We start from the raw sequence: 23,993 nt of genomic DNA on the forward strand, positions 1-23,993 counted from the left end.
GTGACGTCACGGCTGACGTCACAGCCGTGTCCGTGCATTCCACGGATGTTTATATTAATATATATTATGTAATTATATTATATTAATACATTAATAATATATGTAATACTATACATGTAATAATATACATTAATTTATATATTATATTAATACATATTATATTAATAATCGCGTCATTGCCCCGGGGCATGATGGGAGGCCCCAGAGCATCATGGGAGGTGACTCAACTGCGCATGCTCTATGGGCCGCTGTCGGGAGTCATGAGTAACTGCAGGCAGGGAGTAGCGAGTGACATCACAGGGGGGCGTGCTGCGAACTAAGCACTGGGCGTACCGCAAACCAAGCCGCCCAATGAAATTCAAACGCGGGGAACATATATTTCCCGACCGTTTATCATTTTATTCTTTTATCTTTGTGATCCACAATGATGGTAAGTCATTGTGGATCACAAAGATAAAAGAATAAAATGATAAACTATTGAAGAGACTTTATTGATAGAGCACCCTGAGAAACCAGGTGGGACAAAGGGGTTTGCTCTCGAGTGAATGTCCAGTATGTTGCAAATGTATAAACTCTGGTTGAAGAAAGAAAGAAAGAAAGAAAGAAAGAAAGAAAGAAAGAAAGAAAGAAAGAAAGAAAGAAAGAAAGAAAGAAAGAAAGAAAGAAAGAAAGAAAGAAAGAAAGAAAGAAAGAAAGAAAGAAAGAAAGAAAGAAAGAAAGAAAGAAAGAAAGAAAGAAGGGTAACACTTTACTTTAAGGTCACCTCTTATAAGCTCATTTTTAATAACCATGTATATACACCACCACCAGAGGTGGGTAGAGTAGCCAAAAATTGTACTCAAGTAAAAGTACTGTTACTTCAGAATAATAGGACTCAAGTAGAAGTAAAAAGTAGTCATCCAAATAATTACTTGAGTAAAAGTAAAAAAGTACTTGGTGAAAAAACTACTCAAGTACTGAGTAACTGTTGAGTAACGTCTGATTTATTTTTTTAACACAACCATTCAAACAGACAAAAGTACAAAATAATCATCTTCAGGCAAATTAAATCAATAAAATAATAAGATAAATTAAAATTAATAAAAAATAAAATATAGCTTAAATTAAAATAAGCTTAAAATAAATTCAAGTAATTTAATAAATAATAAAATAAGTAAAATAATAACAGAATAAAAAAATAAATTAAGCACAAGTAGCACAAAATTTCAAGCCTTTGTACTTTTCTTTTTTAACCAGGCAGAACTAGAACAAGCCCATGAACTCATAGAAACTCTGTGTGTGTCTTTGAATCCGTGTAAATGTGACAAAACATGCAAAAACAAACATTTTTCCCAAAGAATCACCCAGTGATGTCATGAGATTGACGCGTACGTGGATAAAAGGGATAAAAGAAAAGTAACAGCTCAACGTAGCCTAATGTAGCGGAGTAAGAGTAACAGTTTCTCCTTCACAAATCTACTCAAGTAAAAGTAAAAAGTATAGTGATTAAAAACTACTCCTAAAAGTACAAGATTTCCCAAAACTTACTCAAGTAAATGTAACGGAGTAAATGTAACTCGTTACTACCCACCTCTGACCACCACTAAAAATGCATGGAACTATTAATAATGCATGAATATGTGATGGTAGGCAAATACACACACACACACACACACACACACACACACACACACACACACACACACACACACACACACACACACACACACACACACACACACACAGTTCACGTAAACTTTTATCTTTTATATAGGCACAGCACTATTTACTATATGCTTAGTATCATTACAGATCTTCGTGATACACTAACCCTTACGTATAATTAATATTTGACACTGTTATACTACTTAGCATATCTGATGTATTTTTTGTTCTTGCTTAGTAGGCCTAAATCGCTCTGAATTAAACGTCTAAATATATATATATATATATATATATATATATATATATATATATATATATATATATATATATATATATATATATATATATATATGTATATATATGTATATGTATATATATGTATATATATATATATATATATATATATATATATATATATATATATATATGTATATATATATATATATATATATATATACACAATTTACAATTTAGGCATTTAGCAGTAGCCTATATATTATAGATAAACACATACCTGGATGAATCCGCAATTATCTAATGGAAATAGTTATAATAAATTAGATAAATATAATACAAAATTGAGATGTCATTGTAAACCCACTGATTGGCTTGGATCGCAGCACACCCACTGCAGTTCTCACCACGCCCCCACTCCCCTCGCACCACGCCCTCTCCCCTCGCACCACGCCCCCTTCCCTGCACCACGCCCCCCCTCCCTGCCTGCAGTTACCCATACTTGGCTGTCGGCCGCTGTATGCGGAAGTAAACCCGGAAGTCAGAGATTTTTTCAGCGGATGCGCTGGCTGAGCAGAATGCATTGAAATGAATGGGCGGCCATTTTTGACGCCCCATCCAGTTTTCTTTAATACATCCATGAATCCTACAGCCGAAACATGAGCGGGAGTTATAAACACCAAAGTGGAGCGATAAAATGCAAAGAAAAAGAAAAAAGGAGCAAGAAAAAGCCAAATTGCCCAAGCTAGATGCATATTTTGTTCGCCTTAATCCTCCTTCTGTGGGAGATGAACCTGTCTAGCAGCAGCGATTCATCCCCGGGTCACTGGGCGAGTTTGCGGAGCGCAAGCCTCACCGAGAACCTTCATGTAGTGGTGAGTTGGCCACAATACTTCAAATTCACTTTGAACTTGTATGTAAATGTATGGGCCGCCGTGCCAATTTTACTACACTACTGTCATTAGTTGAAGTGGATGTCAGATGGTGATTTCAGAGTGATCTGGTGGCTATCCGTGGTGCTGAACTCCTACAATGTCTGAAATGTATTCGTTTTATTAGGCTATGTTTTTGTTGTTCTTGTGGTTTGTTGGACTTTGTCATGTTATATCATTATATGAAGTGGGTTTCCGTTATCTGTGGTGCTGATATATACAAGCAAATGCGAGTCATAGGGGCGGACATTAAATTATATGTTACCCTGCTGCAAGTAAACATAATTATTCCGAAAAATTGTATTATTTTAACACATTTGAGAATTATCTTTCACAATCTCTAATAGGCTATGTTCTGCTCTTACATCTGGTAAAGCATGTGAGCCCAGTTGTTGGGCATGTGTAGGCTATGATAATGAGACGGGTATTTTTGCAGCCTAGAGCCAGATGGGAGGTCATGACGAGAGGCTCCAGGCTAAAAGGGCCCCAGCTCTGATATACTCCGCTCCTGATGGGAGCAATTATTAGAAAATGGAAGACATACAAGACCACTGATAATTTCCCTCGATCTGGGGCAAGATCTCACCCCATGGGGTAAAAATGATCACAAGAACGGTGAGTAAAGACCCCAGAACCACACGGGGGAACCTAGTGAATGACCTGCAGAGAACTGGGACCAAAGTAACAAAGGAACCATCAGTAACACAATACGCCGCAGGGACTCAGATCCTGCAGTGCCAGACGTGTCTCCCTGCTTAAGACGGTACATGTCCAGGCCCGTCTGAAGTTTGCTAGAGAGCATTTGGATGATGCAGAAGAGGATTGGGAGAATGTTATATGGTCAGATGAAACCAAAATAGAACTTTTTTGGTAGAAACACAACTGGTTGTGTTTGGAGGAGAAAGAAACATCATGCTTTGGGGATGTTTTTCTGCAAAGGGACCAGGGGCCTGTACTACGAAGCAAGTTCAACATATCCAGGATATCTTTTCCTTATCCAGATTCACTAAGCGGGACAATTGCAATCACGCTAAGCGGTCACACGACGGCGGTTATCAACTCGGTATATCAACCCAGGTTTCTCCAATCTGGATATGAGCGCGTGCACATAAAAGGGGCGGTGTTTTCAGCGCATGACCAATCGCAAGCATGGAGAAGTCCGCTGTCAGAGCCGCTTATTTCAGTAGCGAAGAGCAAACAATAATTTTACGGAAATATGATGAGTATAGGCATATAATACAGGCAAAAAGCAACACAGTTGCAGCTGCAAAATGCAGGAAAGACAGCTGGCAAAAGATCGCTGACTGTATAAATGCGTAAATTCATAGGGATATACATATATTTGAATATTCTGGGAATCTTAATCTTAAACTGTAAACCATGATCAGCAATATTAAAATAATAAAAGGCTTGCAATATTTCAGTTGATTTGTAATGAATCCAGAATGTATGACATTTTTTTGTTTTTGTGTTTGCATTACAGAAAATCACAATATTCTAATTTTCTGAGACAGTCCTGTATATATTGGTTCTATAACTATTGTTGTTGACCGATAACTTGTGCTGATGCTGTACCAAAGAATTGGGTTTATTTATTTATTTTATTTAATTTTTTATTTTTTCAGGAGGGGGGTATTTAGTATTTTAAAGTGACTTCTCAGAATGTTCGAGGGACGAAATTGAAAATCCCTTTTTTGCTATCCCCTTACAAATGCATCTTCTTTTTGATTTCTTCTTGATTTCTTTATTTAATTGGTATTAGTTTTGGATTGACTGTACATCGGATTTTGGGTGATGATTTGTTTTATTAGGGTTAGGGTTAATTAGGTCAGGGTTGATTGATTTATTTTTTATTTTCTCCTCCACCTCTTTTTTCTTTTTTTCCTTTTTTCCTTTTTTATTTTTTTGGATCGTTCATACAGGGAAAGCAAAGGGGTTTTGGTGGTCCCAGAATACGCGTTCTCTTCGGAGGGATCCTCTCACGATCCGCGCACAGAGCTCCACTGGATTCTCTTCGAAAGGGCATGTCATTTTCCAAGAGAGCTGATTGGTCAGTGGGCGGTGCTTTTACACCCGGCGATCTGTATCTGGAACATAACCTGCTCCGGAGCAGGTTAGCGGTTCAGCATAAGTTACCATGGCGATGTGCCCCGGTAAGAAGTGAACCACCGTCGTAGTCCTGAAAACCCAGGGTTAAACCTGAAGTTACCTCGCTAACCCCAAATCCCGCTTCGTAGTACAGGCCCCAGGGGTCCGTTTCACAAAGCAGGTTCAACAAACACTGAGTCTAATCCTGAACTCTTAGTTGATCTACTCTGAGATCGGAAACTCTGAGTTTTCGGTTCCAGAACAGCGGATTTGAGGTAATTTACTCAACTCTAAGTAGTTTCACCTGGAGTTAAGCGCGAGCGTGAGGGAAATCAAAAGCCATCATCAGTAGAGCGCTGATACAAGGATTCACCATGGCAACCGGCGACACAAAAGAGCGACATACTTTTTATTTTTTTTATTTTTAACTTTATTTATCTTTTCAATTTACAAAATCCCTTTGAGGAAACATTAGTTTGCATCTCAAGATCCACATACTTCACGCCACTGGAGTTAGAAGTGTTAATACGTGCATATGGCGAGTATGAGAGCATATTTTGGAAAAAAAAATGAAATGTTATTGTCAATTAGATCAGGGCTGTCAATTGGGTACGGCAGCTGCCACACCTCGGCTTCAGGGGAAAATTTAAAGGTTTTTTTTTTTTAATACATTTATGGAATTACTCTGCATCTATTTGTATTGATTTATTCTATTACTTAATACATATAAAATAACTACAAATGCATATCAGAACAACACGATGGATTTCACTAGGTATTATCTTTCCCAACACTTGTACCCCCCTCATATCTTGAAATATCCCAGCGTCCCTGACGACAGTGGTCGCTATCGATCTTGTTTTTAGTGCGCTCTGCAGTGTTAACTTACAAAAATGAAAAGGAAGCCGACAACCACGCAATAAAAAAAAAAGAAAGAAGGCAAGTGATGGGTCCAGAAGATATTTCGAGGCTGTTAGCCACTGATGGATTAATTATGCAAATTCATCTCAAAGTAAGATATAAATCCTCTGTTTATCCATCCATCTGTTTAAGGGAAATATTTGACTTTTTTTTACTCTCCCTCTCCTTTTTGCATTTGGACTTTAACTGTTTGAAGTTAAACTGGGATGTCCCTGTGTTATTGTGGCACTGACATAGTGAATAAAGTGAACGAGTTAAATTGCGTTTGTCAGATACGCTTTTTCTGCTCTAACTCTGCCACTTGCTGTCCGTGGTGCAGAAAACGGATGTGTATTGCGTAAAGACCCATTGGCTGAATTGACGCCACTGAGGGAGGAGACAGAGAGAAACTCCAGGTTCGCTGAAATAAACCTGGTCCCGACCAGGTTAGGTTCAGAGCGTCTGTTACTACGGTAACTGAACGAGAGCTTAAGTTACCTCTCTTTGTGAAACAGGCTAGAGTTACTCCTCTTTCTCTGGTTTGAGTTACCTCCCTTTGTGAAACGGAAAACTCAGAGTTTCCCTCATTTCAGGGTTAACAGACTCAGAGTTTTCACTAAACCTGCTTTGTGAAACGGACCCCAGGACGACTGATCTGTGTATGGAGACAAGAGACAAAAACCATACATAATTATAGGCGATTCAGTTCAGCAGAAGCACCCACATATTCTGCTTCCTGAACAATCAAACAAAATCAATTGACTGTTATCAAGATACACAGTGTAGCAGTATAACGTAAATCATGGGTTCCAAAATGAAAACCATACAAAGAATAATAAAACTAAATATATAAAGAAAATCTCCCCTCCCTTAAACAAAACATGACAATAAATCAAATAGACACCATGGTAACAACTCCCCCTCCCAACGGCAGGAAGTGCCGTGTGGCTCTGAGTAGTTCCTCCGAATTAACACATACTACTGATATTTACTCAAAAGTGTGCCGAACTTAAGTATACTTTTTGAGTATATAATGTTTAGTATGGCATTTCGGACGCAACGACTGTTAAAGTAATGACGCTCTTGATGTGACGTCATTAACATTAACTGCAGGAGGATACATGGATGTATACAAATGTGTTTTTTTTTTTAAATAGGTTTTCTTTTCATTGATTGAGCAAATTCTTAAAGGAGAGCTTTTGTAATTGTATGCAACATATTGACTGATGTCATGATGATTTTGGAGGTAATGATGATGCTGCGAGTTAGCGGAACATGAAAGATGCTTTTCCTTCAAGCATCCACTTGGTTGCTGTGTTGTCACCAGGAGTGAAGCTGAGGCAGCAGGAGGTGTGGGAGCCTGCGGCGCAGGAAGAGGAGCGTGAGGAGGAGGTCAGCGGGGCTCAGTTCCTCTGTGAGACGGTCATCCTCTCCCTCACCTTGGAGGAGGCCCCCGAACACAGGCCGCTGCGCAGAGCCCCCCCACAGCAGCCCCAGCCGCAGGGTGAGACCCCGCAGGGCCGCCGCCACTCTTCATGCTGGATGGATGGCTGCATGTTTTTCAATCATTTTTCAAACATTTTCAGCTGTGTCCCGGAGTTTAAGCGTCTGCTTTGAGAGAGCCATCGAGGCTGTGAGGGCGCACAAGGAGCTGGAAGAAAAGGAGGAGAGCAGAGCCGTTAGAGAGGAGAGTTCAGCTCCACCCGAGGAGGAAACAGAGCAAAGTAAGTGGAGAACTTCCTGTTCAACTTTAACAAGCAGTTCATCTGCAGTATCACGTTTTGTCCTTTTTTTAATTCTTATTTCCTCCCTTGATAGTTGTTTTGCTGGGACCAGACGATGACAATCTGCTTGTCAGCTCACACCTCAACCCTAAAGACAAAGAGGTTGTTGGGGATAATAACCATGAAGAGAAAGAGGAAGGTGGAGCCAGAGAAGACTGGGATGAGGTGACAGTTTACGTTTCCATTCATATATTGAATTGAAGGCTACTACTCAGAAACAATAAAAACATACACAGTATGTATGATTGTGGCTTTCTTCTCGTTATAGGGGGGAGGACTCCGCAGGGGAAATAAAGCCTGTGGCCCTGGCGGCTGCTGGTACAGTCTCTCCATCTTTGGGGGAGGAAGTGTAACAGAGTCAGTTTGTGCTCCAGATGACTCTGTTGTGCAGGGCAGACTAAAAAAAAATCATTGAGGAATCTGGACACATTGTTGAGTCATCTGCCAGAGGATAGGAAGACAGAATTGTCTGATCTCATTTTGTCCTTTTCTTCCTTGATCTCAGACACTCCTTCCCATACTCATCTCATACAGCATGACATTGCAGAAGAAGCAAGCAAGTACGTTAGAGAACAAGATTGCCGAACCCTCCTGTTCCAGCTGGGCGTCCCCATGTGTGTTGGTTAGTAAGCCAGATCACACCCTCAGATCTTTCACAGATTTTCGTGAAGTCAATATCCTCACAAAACCTGATTCTTTTCCACTTCCTTGTATGGAGGATTGTGTAGATCAAGTTGGTACTGCCAATTTTGTAAGTAAGTTGATGTTTCCAAACAACAATTCCACTGTTGTCTTGGATTATAGAGTGAGACGTAAAAAAACAAAAAGATCAACTCACTGGCCAAGAAAAACCCTAAATAAAACTAAATGTTGGAAAAAAAAAAGAAAAAAAATCAACTTACTGGTTGAAAAAAGTGAAGAAAAAAAAACAGGTTACTGGCCCAAAAAAAACATTAATGAAAAAAAAGAAAGGGAAAAAAAAGATTGGCCAAAAAACTAAAAAATCCAGTTGTGTCCTGTTGCGTTTACATTGTGATGTTTCCAAACAACAATTCCACTGTTGTCTTGGTTGAACATGAGTGAGGGTAAAAGGTTTGTGCCGTCACTACCCCTTCCAGAGCAAGTCACGCTTTCTGACTTCATAACAAGACCAAAACACACCAAGAACATCCTCCTCTGTGGTTATGCTGGTTTCTACATGAACTCCACTAACGTGCACTAACTTAACAACCTTCTCCCTTCACAGCTGCACGTCTGTCTCTCAGGAAGTCAGGATTGTTCCTTCAACCTCCATCAAGCAGCTGGAGAGTCGTCCGGTCTTCTCCGCCTGCTGCTGGCTGCGTTGCTCTCCCAGTTTCCTGAAGGTTTGTCTTTTAACACATACAGACAGTTGATAGACACGCTAACAAGATAAAAAAAGTAGATTTTTATCTGAAGGGTATGAGGTGGCTTTTGTTTCAGTCTGCTGTCCTATATCCTTATATAACCCCACCTCTGCTCAACGGTTTTAATTCAAATATAAGTGTCATAAGGGTGTTATAGAGCCACGTGTCCTAGAGACCCTTTTTCTGTTTTTTTTTTTTTATCATTTATTTATTAATATTTTTTTTATGGGGGGTTTCTCTGACCGGACGTAGCGCGTGGAAGGATCACGTTATTCCGGCCAGATCCTCCCCACCCCATCTGGCGCCCCGGTTGGCCAGAGGGGGCATGTGTAGCCCAGGACTGTGTGCATGTTTTTGTGAGGGTAGCTCACACTAGCTACCCAGGGGAACACGGGGAGAACATACAAACTCCACACAGAAAGGCTCTTTCGCCAACCCCACCCAGGGTGTGGGCACTGAAGTCATGCACGCACTTCAGCACCCACAGCACGAACAGCGCACTTCAGCACCCACAGCGTCCCCGGCGGGAATCGAACCCAGGACCTTCTTGCTGTGAGACGGCTGCACTACCTGCTGCGCCAAGGACATCGCGCATTAGTCGATGTAACTCATCCAGAAATGATCAAAATCACTCGCGACATCGCGAGAGCCAGCACGGGAACTGCAGGAAAAAAAGCCGTCTCAAGCGGGAGTTCGCGAGTTCGAGCCCAGAGATGAGCCCGGGGACGCACGGAAAAAAGCCGTCTCAAGCGGGAGTTCGCAGGTTCGAGCCCAGGGACTGCCGATAACGAGAACGTGTTTTTTAAGAGTGAAAACAAATGAGATGGTAGAAATAAAGAAATAAAGGTTCATTCTACACATTTTCTTCCCTAAGCTATGTCCAATTTGGGACAGTTAGCCTTGTATAGATTCTAAAGGATCTTATCCTTTAGAATCTATACGTTTATAACAATGGAATAAGAGGAAGAAAGTCATAAAATCACTTATAAACATACCATTTTATTGAAATAATAACAATAACAAATAACAACAACATAACAAATAATAACAATAACAACAATAGAAACAGTAATAAAACAACAATAGAAACCGTAATAAAACAATAAATGCTGACTCATATTTATAAACTTCTATTAACTTATATAAATATATATTTACATGGTAAAATAAAACAGCAATAACAACAATAACAATCGTAGCTGTAACGTTAAGATGTAGAAAGGCACTCATTTATATTTACAATAGTAATATTTTACAATAAGATGTAAAAAGGCATATAATGACTAATATTTAGAAATAAAAAAAGAAAAACACCCATAGCAATAACAATATTCCCAAAAGGATGAAGGTTTTTTAAAAAAAGCTGCTAAACCCAAACACGAAAACATAAAACAGCAAAAAAGTTACCACCAAATAAACTAAGCCCAACTAATTAACTTTTAAGAAGCAGGAGGGTCCTTGCTTTCTGTTTTTTTTTTTTTTGCTTTTTCTCCAATACAGCCCTCCATTGATCATATGATTGTGTCTCTGTTTCTCCACAGTACCAGTTGCCGAATTACTGCCTGTGTGATGGCGTTTTTTTTAGCTTTCTTTGCACTTGCTGCAAATAATCACATCTGTCTTTCTGGTGTATTTTCTTTTTCCTTGGGCTGTGTGCTCTTCTACCTGTTTCCTACGTCCGCTTTCATTGTGTGCTTGTGTCTGGGTGGATGGTGATGATAATGGTATACCGGTATATGAAAGTATGTATTGTGAAGATCCAGGTGCAGCCGTCACCTGTGAGGATGCAGCCCCTGACGGGACAACGTAGCCAGGTGGCAGTTGTGACAGGAAGTGCAGCTGTGGATGGGGCTGTGGAGTTGGGAAGATGGCTTGGGGTTGTGGCCTCCCTTTCAGTTGTGCTTCCCCAGCAGTATTTGGTGGCAATATGAATTGATGAAGCGGCAGTAAACTGGCTGAAAACAGGGAAGGACCTTTCTGTAACGTTGAAGGTTTTTCTGGCCAGTCATGAGTGGGTCTGGAGCTGGGATGCCCCGGAGCAGAATTTTTTGTTCCTGTCCCCTGCTGCGCCTGCTGTACCTGTGTAAAATAAATATATAAGAAGATAAGTAGTTTCTTTTCAAGGCTTTAATTACCTCGGAAATGCAGGTAAATGTGAGGTAAAGTGAAATCTCTGTAAAGCTGTCAGCAGCAATACAGGTGAAAGATAACACTTGATTGTTTTCATTGTAAATCCATTGTTTTGGTGCAAAATTGTACAGATTCTGTCATTGTTCAAATCCTTCTGTACTGAACTGTATATGAAGTATGCTGAGGTACTCACCATTGTGTGAGTGTGGCAGCGTTTACTTCGGGGAGCTGGATGGTGGTCTCACTCATCACTCTACCGTTTGTTATCAGATGTGCTTGTATAAACCAGCCACCACTGTGAACTGGGACACCTTTTTCCCATCACAGTGCACAGCATTTGGGTAGAAAGTGTCAGGAAGACGCCTCCACCACCCGGTTACAGTCAGGCCACTGAGCTGGACTGTGGGCCCCGATGAAAGATCTGAAAAATACAATCCCATACATACTATTAAAACACAACTTTTTTCAGTGTTATTATTTTGTAATGAGATATTTTGAATTGTAAATATATTTTTTAAACAGTCAAGACCTTGTTCTTGCTTAGTTTATCTACCTGTTAGTGCTCTGATGCTTCTATGGTGTTAGTTAAGTTCAGGCTTCCATCTGCCCGTCTCCTAAAACGCGGCTCCACTAGATTCAAAAATAAAATAAAAAGTGTATGAATAAAATGCAATACTTGAACAATTGGAACATTAGTCACACAGACACATAGATGTGTAACTGTGTCTGTTTATTAGCAAATACAAATGTAAGACTGTAGTGTGGATTATCTCATGCTAAACAGTGAATGAATGCCTGCAAGTACCATCATGATTCCTCCAGGGGATGGAGAGTTGTAGTTTATTCACATTCTACTAATTATATACACTGTATTTACTTATTAATGCTGTTGTAGCAACACTATTGTTGTTAATATTAAAAACAGGGATTGAAAATATCTATGGTTTATAACAATGGATTGTAAAGATTTATTTCCAATTTGGAGGAAAACTTATTTATGTTTTGTTTGATTGATCTACAAAGCCAAATCATGCTCATCTGATTTATTCCTATATCCGATTTTCAATCATTATAATTCGCCAAGGTTTGTTCATAAAAAGTTGATGAACAACTTTTTATGAACAAATGTTCCCTTTTTGCACTGCATTTTATTGTTTATCCGTACATAACTTTACATTCACAGGATTTAGCATCCGTCCCAAAACCACCTTTACGAGTGGTTTTGGCGTCGTTTTGACGCAGAACCATCAGCCCTTACATCACCGTTAGTACTTAGTAGCATTATACGTTACAGAGCTACGGCACAGATCTTCCTATAAAAATGTATTTGCACTTACTTCTGAAACGTCCGGAAAATGTGTGGGGGGAGGATTTGCTGTAGTCGGAACAATCTTCAGGCTGGTTTTTCTGAACAGCGTAAACCGGAAAAAAACATCCCCAGCAGTTCTGCAGCGTGGGCGGAGTCTGTACTCGCTCCTGATTGGTCCATTTCTGGATGTCACCGGGACATCCAGAAATTTACCGAGCCCTGATTGGTCGGAGCTGTCAATTCTTGGTTAATTCTTGGATAGATGCAGGAACGCGATTGGCTGTAACAACCAGGAATAACCAAGAATAACCTAGATTTACAAGTGGCCAGAGCAGGCCCCCAGTCTCGCGCTCAGCAGGCACGCCGATTTTTTCCAGTGGCCAGCCGCGGTACTGCAACAAAAAATCCCATGGGGCCCAGAAAGCTTTTTTCCCATAGACCGCAATAGTAAAAGAGAAGCCTCTAAAACTGTTCACAGGACACCTCCAGCTGTAATCACCGGCAATTACTAATCTTTGTATTCTATATTTTTAAGTCATGGACTTTATATCCGTCAAAAATGTTTTATAACGGCCAGAAAAGTCAAAGAAAAGTCTCTTTCTGGGCGTGACGTCACGGCTGACGTCCGTGCACTCGCAAAGCGCGGTCGTGTGTGTCTCGGGAACGAGCATGGCTGAAACTAAGCCGTTCGGCGGAATAATCACTCAGAAAAGTGGAAAACACGGCTCAAAGGTGTGTTTTTGTGGTCTCTTAATTTTTTTTTTCCATGACAAAAGACATTGGGTTTATAATAAAACCTCAGTAAACGAGGGGGAGCTGCTCTGATCAGTGTTGAGCAGCAGCTGAGCAGGAGACCCTCTGTCATTCATTGAGCTGGAGCTGCGCGCTATGGCACAGAGCTCAGGTGGGACGCTCAGGTCACACTCGGTCTAAACGCCCTGACCAGGGGGATCACAGACGGAAATGTTTAATAGCAACGGTGTATGGTTTGTGAAAATAAGATATCAGGCAGGAATAACACTTAATGTGAGCCCAGAAGCTGTAAAAGAATCAGAGAAAATGCAAAGTTAATTACGCCTAACATTCGGACTGCACGATCATTAATAGACAAAAAGATTTACCCAAAGGTATATAGATACATAGCATATGACAGCTTGTGTTATTGTGGGGAATCCCATGTTTTTTTTGTTTGTTTGTTTTTATAAAGATGACTCGTTTTATCCTTACTCCAAAAAATTAAACTCCACAAATAACCACATTTAAACATAATATTTGACATATTTAAACATAATACTTGACAAAACTTGTAATACAAAAAATATTTGTCTTAATGTAAGTAATAAACTTGGGAAGTTTCATGGTGATACCTGCTATTTACATTTTTACCCTATTTTAGCCTATTAACCTGGGGTGTCTCATCTTAAATAAAAATGACTCGTTTTATCTTTAATTAAAAAAAACACACAAATGAACCATGTATAGTCTATAACCATGACTTTGAGAACAGCATCGGTTGATTTGCCCTATAAATCCCTAATTTAATTGTGTACATCTATCATTACCGGTCTGAAGGACTCATGAGTGCGCAGCGCTTGTCCAGAGCGCGCAGCGCTCGTTCACATTGCCCCGGGGCATGATGGGAGGCCCCAGAGCATCATGGGAGGTGACTCAACTGCGCATGCTCTATGGGCCCGTGTACCAGGAAGTAAACCAGGAAGTCAGAATTTTTTTCGGCGGATGCGCTGGGTGAGCAAACTCCATTGAAATGAATGGGCGGCCATTTTCGATCCGGTATCCAGTTATATAATACATCCATGGGCCAGAGGCGCCACCGTGCCCCCTTTTTCTGTTTGTAAACAATGATGACGTAGAACGTATGCGCGCGCATTTTGGCAACAGAAGATGGCGGAGATAAACAGCTTGTCAAGCTCTGCAAGGGGATTATCAACTAAAGATCACGAATGTTACCTAAACAAGTTGACTTTGACAAATGGTTCCAGATCCGTGTTCTATTAATGAGTGGGTTGAAGACGTTAGCAAGTGGCCAAATGGGTTGTCGTCCCGGGGCGGTCCCTTCCCCCTCACCGCGGAGCTGCGGAGCCTCGAACCCGGACTGAGAGGGTCATGAGCGGCCAGCGGATCCCCGAGCTCCCGGAGCGGCTCCCGGAGGATCCGGAGCGGCTCTGGCCGGCCCTGGAGAACCTGCGGCGGCGGGCGGAGCGGGTGTGCGGGGTCCCCGGAGCTGGAGGGGTCCCCGGGAACCCCCCCGGGTCCGGAGGGGTCCCCGGGAACCCCCCCAGGTCCGGAGGGGTCCCCGGGAACCCCCCCGGGGCCGGACCCCACCGGCTTCTCCGACCGCTTCCTCCTCAAGTTCCTGCGGGCCAGAAACTTCGATGTCCCGCTGTCCCTGAAGGTACGAGCCGCCGCAGGAGCACCGGTTGCTCTGAAATGGTTGTGATTCCTGTCGGAATCCTATAAAACTTCAGTCCGCCGGTGGAATAGCGATTCGTACAACCGTATACGCAACAACCAGACATGTTGATGCTGCAAACAGTTTGTTAAATGCCTGCTAACCAGTTGCTACCTCGTCTTTCAGTCAGAACTGCTGGAGAACAACGCCACTTCTGTTGCCAACATGCGCGCGCAACATTATGTGACGTAGGCTGAAAAAGGGTCTAGAGCCCCATGTCCTAGACTAAGGGAAAGAATGATCCCAAACACACCACCCGGGCAACGAAGGAGTAGCTTCGTAAGAAAAATTTCAAGGTCCTGGAGTGGCCTAGCCAGTCTCCAGATCTCAACCCCATAGAACATTTTTGGAGGGAGTTGAAAGTCAGTGTTGCCCAGCGACAGCCCCAAAACATCACTGATCTAGAGGAGATCTGCACGGAGGAATGGGCATTCAACCAGCTACAGTGTGTGAAAGCCTTGGGAAGACTTACAGACAACATTTGACCTCTGTCATTGCCAACAAAGGGTATATAACAAAGTATTGAGATGAACTTTAGTCATTGACCAAATACTTATTTTCCGCTATAATTTGCAGAAATTGCGGAATATTCTTTAAAAATCAGACAATGTGACTTTCTGGATTCTTTTTTTTCCTTTTGCCTCTCATAGTTGAGGTATACCCGTGATGGAAATGACAGGCATCTTTAATCTTTTTAACTGGGAGAACTTGCACAACTGGTGTCTGACTTAATACTTTTTTGCCCCACTTTATATATATATATATATATATATATATATATATATATATATATATATATATATATATACAGTATATATATATAATGCGTTTGTAAATTTCAAAAAAGTAAATATCTGTAAACACTGTGACACTGTGAGAACGAAATATTGTAAATTTCTTTTGTAAGTATTCTATGATAACCAGCAGAGGGCGCCAGAGCTCGTTGTTAAAAATGTCAACGTTTTCTGTTTTTTGACCACTAGAGGGAGCCATATATCCATCGCTGTAAAGTCACAAATTGAGCTGTTAATCAAATCCTCTCAGTGGAATGTGTCTGTTTCATCTCTGTCATTTCAGAAGTAGCGATAAACATAAAAACCTGGCAGTGTCTGGTTCAAATTTTAATAAGTGCAGCTCATTTACCCTTTATTGGATTGTATGGCATTAAAAATGAATAAAAAATAATTCTGGCATCGTACATACAATTTGTATTATTTTGGTGGAAAATTACTGTGTTTAAAGTTTTCTAGAAGAAAGGGGAGGTTGTTAATGTGCTTCAGATGAGGTGAAGGAAAAACAGTGCTGAAAGGGACACATGTACTCATCACACACAAGAAATACGTAGGGTCACGAAAAGAAGAATTGTCCACTTATTAGGATTCTAGGATAATGAAGTGATACATGGATTTACTTTGCTTATTTGAGTTTATTCTACAAAGCGGGGGGGGGGGGGGGGGGGTTCCTTTGGTGTATGGCTGCTCGAGACACATTTCAAATCTCTGACTTTGTTGTTTCTTCTCTTTCTTCTTTATCTGTAGTGGGGGGGGGACAAAATCTTCAACGCATCTATCTTTAACACATAATTTCAGCCTGGATTTAAGTGGCAGATTGTTCACCTGCAGACTCTGCTGTAATGTTCCCAAGGTTTTCAGCCAGGGTTACATTTTATGTTGTTCTATGTCTATGTCATCACAGACCATGAGAGAGGAAACTTAGTTTTGCTCATTGTCTGATACAACCCTTAAATGTTAATCCAATTAAAACCTCCTGGCCTGGTCTATTTCAACGCTGCTCACCCACAGCAAAAACAACAGAATATGACATTGTGTATGAATGTTAAGGAATACAATCCACCTGTTAATCTTGAGGGAAAAAAATGTGCTAAAGAAATATTACCATACATGCGGTGACAAAACACAGAGTCTGTCTGGTTTCCCTGGCATGAAGAATTACTTCACACAAAACAGGACTTGAGAGGCAGGGTGGATTGGCTTTGGCACAACTCAAGCTTTGCATGAAGCGGCAATGACTTTGGTCTTTTCCAGTCACTAACAGCCAAAGACAACCTCATGATGTCGACTGGGAGCTTGGCCAACATGCGGCTGGCCTGCCTCAGCTGACTAAATTATATCAAAGGAGCCTGTCTACTGTGGTGGCCTTGCTGCCACCATGTTGTCAGCAATCTTTCTTTTCTACTCAAGTTGTGTTCTTTAGGAAGCTTGGCTCTGTCCAAAGTTTTAAAACGTCATTAATAATCAACATATTTATGGATATTCTCTTAATGAAAAAGTCCGACTATATCCTATTTTATTTCATTCTTTTTTTTTTTTTTTTAGGTATTGTCTGTAAATGTTCTGCAGCAAATGGCATTTGAGCATCTTTTGTTGCTTTAAATGCAATAACAAAAACATTCTTGTAATACAAATGAAAGAAAAAGACAGCTGGGTCTGCTTTTGCTTCTCAAATTGAAGAAGAAGCACACTGGTTACAATATGTGTCATTTTAGTTGGGTTAATTAGTGTGTTTATTAATTAATTTTCCTCGGAGTTCCCCAGTTATCATACAGACAAGAGAATGGTAGCAATCTTGTTACATGTGGCAGCTCCAAGGAACAAAACAAATATACATTTTTCAATGTATTCACATATTCTTCTTTAGGATGAACCTTTCTCTCACACAATCGTCCGTCTCGTGCATCTATTCACTTCGTCCCCCAGCGTCTGGCATGGCTGCAGGCATCCAGAGAATGCCCGACATGGGGTTTGGCCAGTCGGCACCACATACCTGCGCCGTGGTATGGCAGGGCTTAGGGGGCAATGTGGCGCAGGTGCCACTCAGCAGCCCTGTCTAAACTCTTCTAAGTGGCTTCAGACATGAACACTAATCCACTCAGTGATGAGAAGCCCTAAGTCTGATAGCCCAGCAGCAGCCTGCCAAGACCGTTCATGCACACTCTCAGGTTCAGAGCACAAAAAACTTCAAAGGGAAATGTAGTTTTAATGAAATTTTACTTCTTTAGCAAGTACTTTTGTGGGATGACTAAACTTATTCATGTTTTTTCTCCTTCCTATGAAATATTTACTTTGGTGAGTCAGAGCAGGAAAGTCTGTCTTTGCTCTCTTTTTGTGTAAATGTACATATGTGGTGTCATACACAAACACGCGGAAATTAAAATGTTAGTTTGTGTATGTTTTGTGATTTGGTGTATTAAATCATTAATTTTGACCTGGGGTGAAACCCTTAAAACAATAAACCAGTCTCCAAAAGACCAGAAACCCCCTTGCTTGCAAGTATTATTTCTTTCTTTCTTTCTTTCTTTCTTTCTTTCTTTCTTTCTTTCTTTCTATGGGCATTAATGAAATCTTTTAATTCTGACTTTGTTCATTAAAATTACACATATGGAAGTTGAGTTTTTTACCATGAAAATTATCTTCATACTTCAAAATGACCTAATTTTGTATTCTGGCATAAAATAATATGCAAAACAGCCTTGCTTTCCCCACCACCGCCAGACTGTGGCCCTTACTGCTCTTGTCCATGTTGTCCATGCATGGGCTAGTCAAAAGCTCCAACAAAAACTTATAACCAAACATAACTACTGAAACTTCTGTTCTTTGTAAAAATTGAAGTTCGTAGTGTTCTTAAACCAGAAGGCCCTTGTTTATTTTACATAGTCTCCAACAAAGGGAAGGGTTATTTTTCCCCAAAAAATAAAATAAACACTCGCTGGGAAGCTTTTATTCTATTTACAGTAATGTCACCAGTTGTTGTTTGTATAAATAATGGATTTTTACTTCAGTTGTCCCCTCTTTCCTCTCTGTTCTGTGTGTTTACTGTGTCTGCTTTGCTTGTCTCCCCTCAGGGGCCTTTGGAAAACACACAGTGAGCAGAATGTGTAAAGGTAGACACCCAACAGAGACTGGAGTCACACCGTGAGTGAAAAATCTACAGAAGACAGGGAAAAAACAAAGCAGCAAAACAGCATCAGAGACTATCAAAGCAAGTTAAAAAGAAATGAGTGAACACAAGTTATATGAAGACTTGACTACATTGATTAGGTAACATTAATTTATCGTGGCGACCTCATTCACAAGTCTACATTGCTAAGCTTCCATGCTGGTTCTCATGTTTTACCTATTTTATTTTGTACACTGACTAAGATAAGAACCTTATAAAACTACACTTCAAAGAAATTAAGCAATAAAGCAGTACAAAGGAACTGTAGGCCCCCTATGGGTGTGGAGGTTAAGTCACTTTTACGATGTTGTCTAAGACCACTTATTCGGTCTCTTACTCAGTCACTCTTTAATGTTCTCTTCAGTCGCTACTTTCTTGGGTCTCTTAATCAACTCTTCCTTTATGTCCATCGCAGCTCCGTGAGTCAAATTTACTGTTGTTGATGTGTGACACAGTGCCATTAGTGATACAGTACATAGTTGTCGGAAGAGACAAACAGGATGGGGATACAGACGGGATGGGAGACCAAAGTTATTTGTCTGGGTTTTGCCCATAGAGGGACAGAAGACTACAACAGCTATACAACACTTCCTAAAAGTAGACAAATGAGAAGTAAAACTTATTTTTGAACATGAATTAAATTTGTTTGTGCTACTTCAAATAGGTCTCTTGGCTAATTAGAAATGGAACAACCATGAATGTATAGTATGTGTGTCCCAGTGTCATTATTACCAACGCCTGATCTCTAAACTGATTTTGTTTCCCTTATGTGGATAGTCTCCCCCTGATATAACTCCAATTAGTACAAACATGCCTTCCCTTTTTTCAAAACATCTCAAGAAAGTACCTAACATTATGTCTGAATGCAGAGTATGTCTCATTTAATTGACCTATTGCTTTTGTCTGAGCAATAGGTCAGATAAGCCAATTACTGTTAAAGACCCCGTTTACATGGAGCAAAAACGGAGGCATTTTCATGCGTTTTGGCCGTTCGTTTACATGAAAACGGAGCTCAAAGCCCCCAAAGACGATCATTTCTGAAAACTCCGGCCAAAGTGGAGATTTTCAAAAACTCCGTTTTCACGTTTGCTTGTAAACGGAGGAAAACAGAGGAAAACGGAGATTTAGGCTCAGAACGTCACATTATGCAACAGAAACGTCACCAGCGTCATGTGTGCGACCTGTGTTTACAATTTGTTTGGCCACCGTCAATATTTTCTTTTATTTTACCTGTTTTAAATTCTAAAGTCACACTTCAAAGTAACTCCACTTCTCTGTCACTCCAAACGAAAGACTCTCGTTCCGTCTTGGAAGTAAAGCCTGAATTATGGTCCCGCGTTAAATCGACGCAGAGCCTACGGCGTAGGGTACGCGGCGATGCGCGCCGTACGGTGTGTACCCTACGCCTTAGGCTCTGCGTTGGTGTAACGCGGAACCATAAATCAGCCTTAACTGGAAGTTAAACGTGTCATTTGTTGATGTTTTTTCCAGGATTCTGATTGGCTGGCATGACGTTAACAGCGTTTTTATGCGGGTTCGTGTAAACGAGGATATTTTTGAAAACGTAGAGGGGAAAATATCCGTTTTTGTAAATACCCGGCTATGTGTAAACGTGGCCTTAGTGTCAGCTACACAGGGACTGGAACTCGGACATCTGCAGCTTCCAGCTCACTAGGAATACACTGGAACCTCCTGAGCTCTCATCTGTTGTATGATGTTTAAAAGTTAAAACAATGCCTGAGGTACTTGAAGTACAGATTCCACGTATCCGTAGATGGTGAGCAATAGAGGGTTTTATTAAAATTCCATTTCCTAAATTCGAGCAAAACAGAGCTGCATTTTGCTTTACATTAAGTAACAAATTTATTGTCCAGAAGATCAACAAAGATTTCTAAATTTGCTCTAAGGTAAATCAAAGCAACAATGCTTTTAACTCTGCTGACATTACTTAAAGTTACTTAATTGCAATTATTATGTCGCAACACAGCATTTTTCTTGGATACGTTAGCTAGCTAGCGCTAATATTAGATAAAGTAAATCATTCTCTCTAGCATTGTCTGTCGACCTCAGATTATGGAGCTATCCAACACTTGACCCAAAATTATAACTTCAGATCTATTGCCAGGTAGCTAGAAGTACCGCACCCTCATAACTCCATATCTAGTGCTAAAAGCTAATATCTGAAGTTATGTAGTGCAGCAGATCTAAGGTTATGCCAAAACCAAATTAATCAAACGTAAACTAATTTAATCTTACCCTTCCGTGCATGAATAGTATTGATCCTCGGTGGTGTCATTTGTAATCAAGATGACTGCAAGATGAGGCTTCTCTCGCTTGCACTTCAGACTGCAATTGGAGTATTACAAGCCACATCTGGACATATCCCTCCCTGGTAAATCTAGTCAAATCAAGTCCCAACTGAATGGTCCTCGCGACCACCTAGATGGTGGTCCATTTGTGTTCAAAATGTATCCAACCACCTTGGGACAAGGATTACCAAGGTCAAACATTCTGAGTAAACAGATCACGCAATGAATGACACATTTCAGATTTTTGCTACTACTACTACTACAATTCCTCTAAACGGATAAACTTGCATACTGAACAGATCATACATTTTACTGAGTTTGGTTATAAACATAGTGTACACTTGATATCCACACACACATGCTGAAAAACTCACAGCCACAGTCATCCACCGTCCACCCTTCAGTCCATCTATTCAGCATTATAACTTGGGCTGTTTTTGTAACAAAACAAGCCTTAATCCTAAATTCAGGGAGCTGTGAATGTGCCTCAACAAATGGTAGACAAATGAGAAGGATTAGCAAGGGCCTGTGAAAGAGTGAAAGGTTTGCCATTGATCTACGGTGGTCCTGTTCTCTTTCAGGGCCACTTGGTTTGAAAACCCCACTGAGTAGGAGCATACAGGGCCACTCCAGAGCCCCCTAGGCCACCGAGAGACACACAGCAGCCACAATTAGTCTGAGGAGCTGTAATGGCAATTCAATAAGCGCTTTAAAATTGTGCCTTAGTCCGTCTGCCACCCTCCACCCCTCCCGTCCCTTCCATTTTCGTCTACATACATAAGATTGGTATTATGAGTGGCGAGGGGTTCTTTTTTTCCTTTCCCACCCACCACAGTCCTTTTCAGTGAGTGTGAGAGAAAATGACCACACAGGGTTTCAAAGGTTCCAAAGGCTGCGGTTTGTTGTTGCTAAAGCAGCATGACTTGTGCCCCTGTAGATTTTGGCCGAGGCCCTTAAAATGGTCTTCTAGTATTACTTTTTTTTCTGTCACTCAGCTGCAAATTAATGTTGAGACATTTAAAGTAACCTCTTTTATCAAGATTATTCTTGTTTATTTTCACACACTTATTCACGTAGTCATGGATTGGTCATGAAGATGTACCCTTATTTCTGATTATCCAAGTGTGCATATATTTCTTACAAAATCAGACTAAATCTGTTCAGAAGAGTGCTTTGCAAAAACAAGAAGACACAACCTGCGTGCAGCTTACCAGGTGCTATCTCTGCAGACACTTGAGCAATATCAATGTATGACTCACTCCTTAAGTCAGTCTAACGTTGTCCACACACCTGTGCTGGTGACACACAAATGTCATGACACAGAAAAGAGTTGTAGATGTTTTCTTGATGACTGTCATGCACATTCACCTGAACTCTGTCGTTCTGGGGACATTCCTCTTGTTTTTTTTTTGCCCAGTGTTTAGGTTTTTCATTTTGTTTCATGATCAAAGGCCAAAGCTTTTGATGAGGACTTCCAAAGGATCCCCCCTTTTGCTGGCGAGCACACTGACAGGACAGTGGTAGAGCAATGATAATTACACCTCCCATTTGCTGTCCCTGGCACCAACAGCCAGTCACACCCTCAGAACAAGGAGAAAGGGGAGATTCTTGGATAGTTAAAAGACGAGGGAGAAGAGAATGAGGATAAGACTTGGAGGACACTGACAAAGAAGCGAGTCAATCGAGAGAACAGGCAGAAAATGGGATTACTTTGTGGTGTGCATGTTCTGGTCTGTCTCTGCTAGCCGAGGGTCCAGTGGAGATTGTATGATCAGGAGCTTTCATAATGTTGAAATGCACAGTATATTTAGAAAACATACAAAAGTATAACTTGTAAGTTTTTGGAAATTATTCTTAGCATTCACTTTTATGATCTTGAACGTACTTGTCTAAATGAGAGGTTATTGAAAGTCAAAAGTCAAAAGTTAGTCAGGCCCAGTTCCGGGACATCAAAATCCATCTGCCGGATTATCTAAAGCTTTCACTATTTCACTATTTTTGGTGCAGACTATTAAATGAAGCAATGCTATAGGGCTGTGCGATTGATCGATTTTAAATCTAAATCAGATTTATTAATCAAGACGATGTTAAAAAAAGGAAAATCGGAAAATCGATTTTCCTTTTTTGCAGCTGGCTGCATTACAGACAGAGCTCGTCATCTTTGTTTGGTCAAGAAAATTGTAAATGTTGTCACCTTACTAAACTCAAGGAGGATTTACAGTATCTTTCAATTGCACTTCATTCCCAATAGGGACATTTGTTTGCTATTTTTCTTTAAAAATAAAGATAAAATATTTGAAACAATTTATTCCATTGTCTTTTGTAGTTTTACCAAAACAATCGAAATCGAAATCGAAAATCGGGTTTTCAGAGAAAAAAAATCGGGATTTTATTTTTGTCCAAAATCGCCCAGCCCTACAATGCTATAATAATTAACCCATTTAGTTCATTTTATTTCCTTTTTTTTTAATGATTACTGCAACACAAGTATTCAGGGCGGAGGATTAAGACATTTATAAGGCAACAGAAGTGCCAGACCCCCATACTGATATTGGTGAACTGCATGCTGACCTGTAGAGCTGTGTGACTGCATGTACACGGTAATCTCACATTATGACAAGCTGAAAGGTTGCTCTTCATTCACCCCAAGTAGCCACTATTCATCCTGGAATCTCCTGTACACTGAAAAGAACGAGTGGCCTCCCGTGCCACTGGAGGGCTCATCTGTATGTAAATGATCTTGATGTTCGGTTGAAGAGTTCATAACCGGAGACCTGTGTCGGACAGGAGGTCCTTCGCAGAAACATCTTCCCTGCTGCGATCTTTGCCATGACCTTGATGAAAAGGGAGG

At 40.6% G+C, this 23,993-nt stretch overlaps 1 protein-coding gene across 2 annotated transcripts in view; it reads left to right on the top strand.

The window, feature by feature from the left end:
* The first annotated feature begins 2,667 nt into the window (after positions 1-2,667).
* Positions 2,668-23,993, top strand: part of polrmt (polymerase (RNA) mitochondrial (DNA directed)) — a 108,684-nt gene continuing 87,358 nt past the window's right edge. Inside the window, exons 1-7 of one of the 2 annotated variants that reach the window (XM_061737722.1) lie at positions 2,668-2,753; positions 7,126-7,302; positions 7,385-7,522; positions 7,617-7,747; positions 7,851-7,900; positions 8,088-8,204; positions 8,829-8,946. In XM_061737722.1, the coding sequence (XP_061593706.1) occupies positions 8,118-8,204; positions 8,829-8,946 (205 nt within the window). In that variant the 5' untranslated portion in view covers positions 2,668-2,753; positions 7,126-7,302; positions 7,385-7,522; ... (1 more) ...; positions 7,851-7,900; positions 8,088-8,117. Of the gene's footprint in view, positions 2,754-7,125; positions 7,303-7,384; positions 7,523-7,616; positions 7,748-7,850; positions 7,901-8,031; positions 8,205-8,828; positions 8,947-23,993 lie in introns of those variants that run through there. The other variant, XM_061737723.1, reaches the window with a different exon arrangement.

The sequence above is a fragment of the Cololabis saira genome, chromosome 13 (assembly GCF_033807715.1).
Source record: "Cololabis saira isolate AMF1-May2022 chromosome 13, fColSai1.1, whole genome shotgun sequence".
Taxonomy (NCBI): domain Eukaryota; kingdom Metazoa; phylum Chordata; class Actinopteri; order Beloniformes; family Belonidae; genus Cololabis; species Cololabis saira.